At 37.8% G+C, this 12073-nt stretch overlaps 1 protein-coding gene across 1 annotated transcript; it reads right to left on the reverse strand.

Moving 5' to 3' along the window:
• Positions 1 to 2217: 2217 nt before the first annotated feature.
• On the reverse strand, positions 2218 to 11058 carry LOC115230617. The gene is made up of 4 exons (XM_029800756.2): positions 10514 to 11058; positions 7279 to 8521; positions 4288 to 6165; positions 2218 to 3446 (listed from the first exon to the last, which is right to left on the reverse strand). Exons 1-4 carry the CDS (start codon positions 10721 to 10723, stop codon positions 2281 to 2283), a joined length of 4497 nt encoding a protein of 1498 aa, XP_029656616.1. The 5' UTR covers positions 10724 to 11058; the 3' UTR covers positions 2218 to 2280.
• Between the last annotated feature and the right edge of the window lie 1015 nt (positions 11059 to 12073).

The raw sequence follows: 12073 nt of genomic DNA on the forward strand, positions 1-12073 counted from the left end.
TGTGTTTATATATATGCGTGTGTGTATGCATATACTTGTATGTATGCATATATATAACTTTCTCTCTCTCTCTCTTACTCTCTCTGTTTATTTTCTCTTATTCCTTTCTGCTGAAGAGCATAGGCTCGAAACATAAAAGATTTTCTTATTTTTCCAGAGTGTCAAACTAATACACTTGCTTGTTGTTCATACAGCAGTCTTCGTCTTTTGTTTTTCTATAAATTTCAACCAATTATATATATATATATATTTATCTTTATATGTATGCATACACACACATACATACATATTTACATATACACATACACCACACACACATATACATATATATATATGTGTATATATACATATGTATGTTTATATAAGGCACAAGGGTAATTTTTATTAAGGATGGAATTACCTTTGACTGAATGAAATCCCGCAGTTTATTACTGGTATTCATTTACTGACCCACAAAAGTTGTGAATGGTAAAGCTGACCTGACCTGACCTCAGCAGGAGTTCATACCAAAGACAGCAACTCAATTCTAAGTCATACAAGAAATTAAATTCTAGTTCTCAGCTTCTCATTGTCAAGAATTAAATAATTTGCTGAGATTTTTTTTTGTGGTGAGGGACTTAAATCCTAAATAGAATGCCAATGCCTGTGTTACACTTGCAGGGGTCTCAGTACTTGTAGTTGATTGCGTGTGTGGGTTTTCAACCCTGAAAAGATGTATGACAAAGTCAGCCCCCAACAGAATTTGAACCCAGAATGTGAAGACACACAGAGGGCTGCTTAGTGATTTTTTCCAGCATGCTAATGATTCTACCAGCCTGTCACCTTAATAATGATGATAATTATAATTATAATAATAAGGATTATTATGAGGATTATGATTTCATTAAAATGGTATTTGGTCAGATTTTGCTAGAAACAAAGAAATATTATCAAACAAATAGGCGCAGGAGTGGCTGTGTGGTAAGTAGCTTGCTAACCAACCACATGGTTCCAGGTTCAGTCCCACTGCATGGCACCTTGGGCAAGTGTCTCCTACTATAGCCTCGGGCCGACCAAAGCCTTGTGAGTGGATTTGGTAGACGGAAACTGAAAGAAGCCTGTCGTATATATGTATATATATATGCGTATGTGTGTTTGTGTGTCTGTGTTTGTCCCCCTAGCATTGCTTGACAAGCGATGCTGGTGTGTTTATGTCCCCGTTAGTTAGCGGTTCTGCAAAAGAGACCGATAGAATAAGTACTGGGCTTACAAAGAATAAGTCCTGGGGTCGAGTTGCTCGATTAAAGGCGGTGCTCCAGCATGGCCGCAGTCAAATGATTGAAACAAGTAAAAGAGTAAAAGAGAGTAAAGAGTAAATCAGCTAACCCCCATTGTATTACCAGTACCATTTGCTGTTGTTGTTGTTGTTGTTGTTTCTTATTGACCCCCCCCCATCCTTTTGCAACAAGCGGATAATAATAATAATAATAATAATAATAATAATAATAATAATAACAATAGATTCAAATCTTGGCGTGAGGCCAGCAATTTTGAAGTGGGGGGGGTGTTAGGTAAATTACATTAACACCTTGCGCCACCCCGCTCTGGTACTCAAACGATACTTTATTTTATTTTAGCGGTGCCCCAAAAAGATAGAAGGCAAAAGTTGTCCTTGGTAGAGTTTGAACTCAGAATGTAAAGATTTGGAAGAAATACGGCAAAGCACTTCGGATCATCTGAAAACCCTGACAAACCCATAATGATAATAATAATAATAAAAATAATAATAATAATAATAATAATAATAATAATAATAATAATAATGGTATGAAATTTCAGCGTAAGGCCAGCAACAATGACAATAATAATGATAATAATAATAGTGATAATGATAATAATAGCAATAATAATAATAATAATAATAATAATAATAATAATAATAATAATGAGAATAATAATAATTTCTTACATTGGCGCAAGGCCAAAAGTTTTGTGGGGGAAGGAAACAGTCAAATAAATCATCCCAGTACATGACTGGTACTTTATTCTATCGACCCCAGAAGGATGAAATGCAAAATTTGCCTCTGCGGGATTTGAACCCAGAACGTAAATAATAATAATGATAATAATAATAATAATAATAATAATAATAATAATAATAATTATAATTATAACAATGATATTAATATAGATCATGATAATGTGAAATGTTTGGGTTTTTTTTTGCTATCTGCATCAAATGCAAGATGTGGAAGTGTTTAATTAATTTAAAAATTAACAGTTTTTAGTTAATTAACACCCTCAAACATATGACGACCCATTGTCAACGTGATAAGGGGGAGGCAGTCTGTAAGGGGGCGGTGGTTGAGAATATGTGTTGCCGTAAGTCGCATTTTCATTTCCGTAAATATCTTCGTCTGATGGATACTCCTGTTCGTCAAAAGTGGACGGCTGATAGGGTAAACCGATCTGTGGCGAAAATTTGCGACGCCCACTTGATTTGGGTTTACCGTCTCCCGGAAGAATCACTGCCCGTTTCGATCGGATCGCTTTGTCCTTTTGCGCTTGTTCCCTGTGAAACATTACGGGGTCTTGGTCCTCGAATGAATGCCGCTGTTCTTTCGGTTTACTTTTTTCTTTGTTCTGCTTCCGACTGCAGATTAACAATATGATGACGACTATGAAGATAGCAATTGCCACGGCGATAACGGTCGGAATGATGGCTTCCGCCCACGGATCAACATCGACCATCCCACCCGCTTCGCTTGGTTCCGATACATCTTGACATGCGCCTTTCATTTGGAACTCAACACTGGTAACTTTGTACTTGGGAGACATGTATTTGCTGAACTTTGGGTTGATGTAACCCCTGTAGTCGACAACCTTTTGTTTCACTTCATGTATGGTCGCATTATCACAGCGATCGGTAGGGATACTATTATTGGTCCATGTTACAATCAGGGAACCCGGTCGAGCATCCAAAACAGTGATATAGTTTGAATCTTTGTCACCGAAATAACCCGACAGCTTTTTAATTAGATTTTTGAATTTTCTACGATCATTTAGAAACCGCCTTCCATTCACATCGAATCTCATAATGAATTCTTGCGTCGGCAATGAATCGGTATCAGTGTAATTTATATAAATCAAGATTATATCCTGTGCTATTTTGCCGCCCTGATCTATAGCATTTATGGTTATCTCAACAGGACTATCTTTCACATCCCTCGGCAGTGGTAGGCCAGAAAAGGTTTGTTTAGCTTCATCAAATTGTACCCAAGATTGAGAATAAGTCGGAGGTTTGTATGAATCCCATCTGAAAGCAATGTCCAGAGTTAAATCCTTTGTGGACCCATCTTCAAGATCGTTGAAAGTATTTTCTGGTATCTTGAATTCAAAATTTTTCCCAGCAAAAGCATAGATTTTGCCAATTGGATTGATGACATCTGGAGCCATATTTGTGTGTTCTGCAATGAGAAATAAAATATATATTACATTTTATATGTGTATATACAAACATTATATATATATATTTTATATTATGCTTAAAAGTGAGGCATAAGATTGTGGTTTCAATTCCTGGACAGGGCGACGTGTTGTGTTCTTGAGCAAAACACTTCATTTCACATTGCCACAGTCCACTCTGCTGGCAAAAATGAGTAACGCAGCGATGGACTGGTGTCCCGTCCAGCTGGGGAACACATACGCCATGGAAACCAGGAAACTGGGCCCATGAGCCTAGCTAGGTTTTAAAAGGGCGGAAGTGGAGGTGCATGGCTTAGTGGTTAGGGTATCAGCATCATGATTGTAAGATTGTGGTTTCGATTCCTGGACCGGGCGATGCGTTGTGTTCTTGAGCAAAACACTTCATTTCACATTGCCACAGTCCACTCTGCTGGCAAAAATGAGTAACGCAGCGATGGACTGGTGTCCCGTCCAGCTGGGGAACACATACGCCATGGAAACCAGGAAACTGGGCCCATGAGCCTAGCTAGGTTTTAAAAGGGCGGAAGTGGAGGTGCATGGCTTAGTGGTTAGGGTATCAGCATCATGATTGTAAGATTGTGGTTTCGATTCCTGGACCGGGCGATGCGTTGTGTTCTTGAGCAAAACACTTCATTTCACGTTGCTCCAGTCCACTCAGCTGACAAAAACAAGTAACGCTGAGATGGTCCGGCGTCCCGTCCAGCTGGGGAACACATACGCCATAGAAACTGGGAAACTGGGCCCATGAGCCTGGCTAGGCTTTAAAAGGGCGCATTTATTATTTTTTTTTTTATATTATAGAGGTAAGAGGGGTGTACTTACTCGGTTTTTTGTCATATTCCTGTCCTGGTTTACGTTGCTTCTTCTTTGTTGTTTTACGGGTCCTTGCTGTTGTCATTTCAGGAGTAAATTCCTGTGTATACCATTTTGGAATCTGTTTGGTTACAAAATAATCTTCGGTTGGAACCCAATTAGAATCAGTTTTTTCTGTTGTGGTATATGAATCAACAGTCTTTGTGTGCTCGACTGGGAACTGAGAAGAGGTTCTCGTCGCTGATTCTCGTGTTTTACATCCATACCCTGAAACACAGCTGGTAGAAGAAGGTTTGGGTCGTTCAGGAACGGCGGTAAAGTCATAGTCTTTGCTTTTTCCGACTCCTGCTGTTGTCGGAAACACTACTACCGGTGTTGAATAGAGTCGTGTCGATTCAAGGACTGAATCTACATCTTTCGTTTTCAATACGTGGTGAGTCATTGATGAGGATGAAGGCTGGTGCCGTTCGCTGCTGCGAGACGGCAGCAGGATGGGAGAGGAAGAAGAGATCATGTCTTGCCGTTGAGATGATAATCTATGCAGCATCGATGTTAAGTTCTGCCTATGACTGCTGATGTCTCTGCTTGCAATTGGCAAACGACTTTCAGACGAACCAGGCATTAAAGTCGAATAATCACTTCTATGTGAAGACGGCCTGAGGTCTGTGTACATATGATCAAATGTGTGAGTACGTGATGGTTTGGGGTAGAAACTGGATGATGATGTTGGTCTAATTTGTTCTGATGACCGATCGACTCTTTTATGTGATGGCTTAACTCCTGTCGATAAAAGATCAACTGATTTGGTCGATGGCTTAATTTCTGATGACGTTTCAACTCTGCCGTGTGATGGTCTAACATGTAAAGACGAATAAGTCATGCTGAGTGATGGTTTAATGCTCATAGGATGATCTGATCTATGGTACGACTGATCAACCGAATGTTTAAGAGGTACAGACGAGTGTTCGTGCCTTTCGGATGATTCGTGTCCAGTAGACGGATGGAAAGAAGATGAAGAAGGAATTTGACTCCTTGATTTATTGATTTTATATGATTGAGATTGACTGATATGAGAATGTATTACACTGCTGACTGGGAATTTCAAGTGGACAGAAGACTGATCAACGCTGCTAAATGGCTTAAACACTGTAGAACTGGAACCATCAAGTGTCGGGAATGGTTGACTATACAGAGAAGAATGGTTACTGATATGTGATGGCTTAAGACCAATGGATGTCTCGTTGACTTTAAGAGATGGTTGATGTATTATATGCGACTGACCACTGCTATGAACTGGCTTAATATCAACATAAGAGTGGCCACTTCTACTCTGGGATGGTTCCACATGTACGGAAGAGGATCGACCATCAATTCGTGAGTCCACTTCAGAATGACCACTTTTGCTACCCGATGGCTGAAGAGATACTGAAGAATGACCACCAATCTGTGAATCTATATAAGAATGACCACTCAAAATATGTGTTGGTGATGGTCTTACTGGTACTGAAGAAGAAGAATCTCTGGAACTCTGTGATGGTTTATGTGATGAAGACATGGTAACAAGCGGTAATTCAATTGATGTCAATAAGTCAATGGGGACCATTCCACTCGGCCAAATGACTGGAGACACAGTACTCAAGGTTGGCGTTACCGTTTCCTCATATGTCGTACTTTGCGGAATGTTCCGTATTGTAATTTCACTCTCTTCGAAATAAAACGTGTTCGTGTCCGTCTGGTCAACATACAGGGTCTTCACAACTGGTGTGGATCCTCCAATGATGCTGCTCTCTGATGGCTTCAGTGTTATTTCTGATGTAGTATCTTCATCTTCATCAATTTCTTCATCACCAGATCCAGACCCAGACCCTGAACCATAATAATCCAGATCTGCATGATTAAAGGAAGAGGAAAATGAATAAATAAAAATCAATTCATTAAAATCATTTTACACTTTAAACTGTATTAATGACTCTTCATATCATTCCAGTTACTACGATGGCATAGATTATGTAAATGACTATTTGTATCATTACTATAACTGTGATGGCATAAATTATGTAAATGACTATTTGTATCATTACTATAACTGTGATGGCATAAATTATGTAAATGACTATTTGTATCATTACTATAACTGTGATGGCATAAATTATGTAAATGACTATTTGTATCATTACTATAACTGTGATGGCATAAATTATGTAAATGACTATTTGTATCATTACTATAACTGTGATGGCATAAATTATGTAAATGACTATTTGTATCATTACTATAACTGTGATGGCATAAATTATGTAAATGACTATTTGTATCATTACTATAACTGTGATGGCATTTGTATCATTACTATAACTGTGATGACATAAATTATGTAAATAACGTTTTGTATCATTATTATATCGCTGATAGCATAAATTATGTAAATGACTATTTGTATCATTACTATAACTGTGATGGCATAAATTATGTAAATTACTATTTATATCATTACTATCTGTGATAGCATAAATTATGTAAATGACTATTTGTATCATTACTGTAACAGTGATGACATAAATTATGTAAATAACTTTTTGTATCATTATTATTGTGACGGCATAAATTATGTAAATGACTATTTGTATCATTATCATATCTATGATAGCATAAATTGTGTAAATAACTATATTGTTACTGTTATGTGATAGCATAAATTATGTAAATGTCTGTATCATTACTGTAACTGTAATAGCATAAATTATGTAAATAACTGTATTGTTGCTGTTATGTGATAGCATAAATTATGTAAATAACTGTATTGATATTCTTACTGTGATGGCATAATTTATGCAAATGACTTTGTATTATTGTTTCAATGGTTTAAACTCAGTAATGAGTTCCGTTGTTTTATTTATGACTGCAAAGGAAACCTCTTGACTATATGGCATGTCTGCAACCAATTGTGCCACGACTGATTATCAATTTAAGAAAAACAGGTAGATCGTATGATGGTCTTACCTGTTCCAGAATCTTCATCTCCATCAGTGTCCGTAGCTAGTGTTGGTGTGGCAGCAATTAAGGGAGTCATAGGTGGTTTAGTAATGTCTTTTCCCAAACTGGTTGGTGGCGTTATGGGTTCTTCTGTGGTAAATTCACTGAAGCGTGACACATCTCCTGATCCAGAGATTTCATAGACACCTGTGTGATACCTGCTGCTTTCATGCCACTTTACATTGGTGGTATGTCGATCAGGCTGGACAGTTCTTTTAGGTATGTATTCCGAATATATGACTGAAGGTGTCGGATGCAATTTATCTGCAGACACAGTTTTCAGTTTCTCAAACAGACTTTCCGAATGGGCCGGCGCTGTGAAACTTTTTGTTGGTTCCACTTCAATAACTGATTCTCTTGAAGATACAAATACAAGACTTGATTCTTTGGTTGGAATAATTTTGTCCGTCATATGATCTTTCGATTCTAATTTCTGCGAGCTTTTCAGTAACTCGGTTTTAAGAGAAGCAGAGTACAGTGACGACGAAGATTTGACAATCTTAGTCGCAGGAACCACCTCTATTTGAGGAGTTGGCGTCGGCGTCGAGTTTTTCGGTATTGCACGTTTTTTGCGCGACCGATGTTGTTTGGAAGGGTTCACCAATGCCGATATATACCATCCGACGACATCGTAACCAACCTCCCTCGTCAGTCGCCCACCTTCAACGTTGTGTTGCAACACCTGCATGTAAAGACTCACCTCTTTAAACACGCCACATGGTACCCTCCATGTTAATTCTGTCACATTTGGAAGCACAGCATCTGTGTTGCCACGCCCAGATGCCAAGATGCTGAAACTCTGTGATTTGTCTTGCATTGAAAAGAGTTCTTTGCTTGCCGTAATTGTTATCAATGTCTCATTGATGTCAAGGAAATCGGCAAGGTTTTTCATAATATTATACCTGGCCAACGCATCCAGCTTATACAAATTAACGGCAAAGATTAAAGTTGTCTGAATAAGATTAATACCTTTGTAACAGGTTTTCTCTGGTTTATGCCTATTACGATGTTCATAGCTCATATAATATGGCTTTACCTCAAGGTAAAAAATATCAGAAATAATCTGACACTTCTTCGTTTGGTCTGATAAAGTTATTTTAATATACAAACCAAATCCATCATGCATTGTGGGTACGGCTATCAACCTGCGTGTGATTTCTTCATAGGTAATCCACTGCGGCAGAGTTTGATTTTGAGATGCTGCAGTTACCTGTAAAATAAAACCAAAGCAGTTATTCCTTTATTCTTTCACGTGTTTCAGTCATTTGGCTGTGGCTATGCTGGAGCACCGCCTTTAGTCGAAACAAATCAACCCCAGGACTTAGTCTTTGTAAGCCTAGTACTTATTCTATCAGTCTCTTTTGCCGAACTGCTAAGTTACAGGGAGGTAAACACGCCAACATCGGTTGTCAAGCAATGGTGGTGGTGGTGGGGGACAAACAAAGACACAAACATCATCATCATCGTTTAACGTCCGCTTTCCATGCTAGCATGGGTTGGACAATTTGATGAGGGCTGGCAAACCAGATGGCTGCACCAGGCTCCAATCTTGATCTGGCAGAGTTTCTACAGCTGGATGCCCTTCTTAACGCCAACCACTCCGAGAGTATATACATATATAAATATATATATATATATATATATGACAGGCTTCTTCCAGTTTCCGTCTACCAAATCCACTCACAAGGCTTTGGTCGGCTCGAGGCTATAGTAGAAGTAACTTGCCTAACATGCCACGCAGTGGGACTGAACCCGGAACCATGTGGTTTGGAAGCAAGCTTCTTACCACACAGCCACGCCTGCACCATTTAATTTGCTTTCCTTTTAATTACATTTTTTGGCCATTATGACTATGGCCATGCTGGAGCACTGTATTCAAAATATTATCATTATCATACTATGTGTTTGTCCCTTCCTTTTCATTCTATACCGTGTATACTTACTTTTTTTGTAATTATTTTATCATTTCATCTCTCTATATATATAAACGGCAAACTGTCTGTCTGTGTGTGTGTGTGTGTGTCCTTTATACAAATCCACAATTTTTCAGTTAGAAGGCTCGCACTTTCTATGGTCATTCAAAACCATCCGAGGGTGGTCGTGCACATCTTTACATTTCCCCAGTCACCCCACAAAGCCATTAAAAAATCAATAGAAGTTACTTTTTTGTGAATTTTCTATCCAAAACCCAATCAAAATGCCTGAAATGTGATACACCAATTGAATGCCAGCTAGCTGTATGTGATTGGTTGGAGATTTGGACAGTACTCGCGTGTATGTACGCATGCATGCGCTAGCATTATGACCTGGCGTTGCTAGTTATATATAAACCCCAACATTTTATGTCTGTCTTTGTAATGCCCCTGCCTCATCCTTTGCCCTGGTGGCAAATAAATGAAACCATAATTATTATTATTAGTAGTAGCAGTAATAGTTGTAATAATGATAATGATAATATTAAATTGGATCATTATTATTATTATTATTATTATTATTATTATTATTATTATTATTATTATTTTTAAGGTGTCAAACTGACAAAATCGTCAGCACTCTGGGCAAAATGCTTGCACCTATTTATTCATAAAAATAAAACCAAGCCTTGATGTGATTCGAATTCAGAATGCAGACATCCAGAACATACGAGGGGCGTTCAATAAGTAATGCCCCTGATCCACTTGCAGTTGTTTGATCTAGCTGAAATTTTGCATGTGCACTTATTGATACCTCTATAGATGATAGATGATGCAGCCTTGATTTCTGAAGTCACGTCGTGGTTGGAGGACCAAGCTGGGGTCTTCTACAAAAACGGTCTCCAGAGCTGTATCAAAAGATGGGAGAAATGCATAACTCTGGGTAGTTCCTATGTAGGAAAAGACTAATAACTGTGCCAAGTGTCGTTGCTCTACTGCTATGGGAATTGGGTCAGGGGCATTACTTATTGAACGCCCCTCGTATATCACAAGACATCTCATCCAGTGCTGTAACTAACAATTGTATCAATCCTTGCCTATGAACTATTATTTTATTTATTAATCTTAAAGAGATGAAAAAACAAGAATGATCTTGGTATGATTTGAACTCGAAACACCAAGATCTGAAACATATACCAGAAGACATTCTATCCGACACTGTCAACTCTGCCGCTTCCTTAACAAACTCAAAGACTGTAGTAAAAGACAGAGGCTACCAATTTACTTACTTCTATTGAACAGTTCTTCTTGCACTTCAAGACAGTCTCAGGAATCCTGTAGACAAATAGTTTCCCTGTTATAAGCTTTTGATCTGGGATTCCTTCCAAAAGTGAAGGGCAGTCTTGTGCCCTGGTGAAATTCTGTACACCCCACACCAAAGAACTGCAAAGAATGGTTGATAAGAAAAGCACTATATGTCTTTCTGCGAACCACCACATTTTGTTTTGTCTCCTCTCGTCTCGTTTCGTCTTGTCTTGGTACCTGGTTGTTTTGGTTTGTGTTCTGTGTTTTTTCTTCTTTTTTTTTTTTGTTTTCTTGAAGTGGGGACTAGTTTGGTTTAGTTTTCAGTATTGATTGGTTGTGACAGGAATTCGGGTTGGTTGTGGTGTGGTGATGTTTTCAACTTGGTCGTGGTGAAGTGGGGGGGAAGGGCTTTGCTAACCAACCTTCAACTGGAATAATTTATCGTAGTTTCTCTCTTTTTCTTGCTTCTTCCAACATTAAAGATGACTTCTGCTAAGTCGGAACTTAACAGGTTTTCTGTTTGGTAAAGAGAAAAAGAAAAGAAAATTAAAAATTAAAAATCATAAGGAAAAAATATACATACATACATATTTATATATACATATATATATATATATATATATATATATATATATAGTTAATCCAAACATGAAAACACAAAGAGAAAACACAACAACGCGAGGGCGTGGAACAAAAATAGTATTATTGGATGCTCAGGAAGGAAGGGAAGAAGGAGGGTTTAACGTTTCGAGCAGAGCTCTTCGTCAGAAACATAGGAAAAGGAAAGATCCAGAGGAGAGAAGACAGAGGGAAAAAAATCGCCAACGGTACACACGAGGTCACATTATATATATAATATATATATATATATATTTATATTTATATTTATATTATATTTATATATATATATATATATATACACACACATAATTAAATAAATAAATAAATATATATATATCATCATCATCATTGTTTAACGTCCGCTAGCATGGAAAGCGGACGTTTAACGATGATGATGATATATATATATTTATTTATTTAATTATGTGTGTGTGTATGTATATATAAGCACCCATTACAGTCTCGGAGTGGTTGGCATTAAGAAGGGCATCCAGCTGTAGAAACATTGCCAGATCAGATTGGGGCCTGATGCACCAGTTGGCTCTCCAGGCCTCAGTCAAACCGTCCAACGCATGCCAGCATGGAAAACGAACGTTAAACAATGATGATGATGATGATATATATGTGTGTATATATATATATATATACATGTAGATAGATAGATATATAAAAAAAAAATGAGATAAAAAAAGGAAAACCTAACAATACACATGTAATATACATATACACATATATACATATGCACGCACGCACACACACATACACACATACGTGTCTGTGTGTGTATCAGTCAAAGGACTGCAGCCATACTGGAGCACTGCTTTGAAAGATTCTGTCAAAAACACAAAAATTCAACCCTGTATTTATTTTCCAAGTCTGGTACTTTTTCTATCCGTCTCTTCTTCTGAACTGCTAAGTTACCA

This window comes from Octopus sinensis, unplaced genomic scaffold, assembly GCF_006345805.1.
Source record: "Octopus sinensis unplaced genomic scaffold, ASM634580v1 Contig15929, whole genome shotgun sequence".
Lineage (NCBI taxonomy): Eukaryota > Metazoa > Mollusca > Cephalopoda > Octopoda > Octopodidae > Octopus > Octopus sinensis.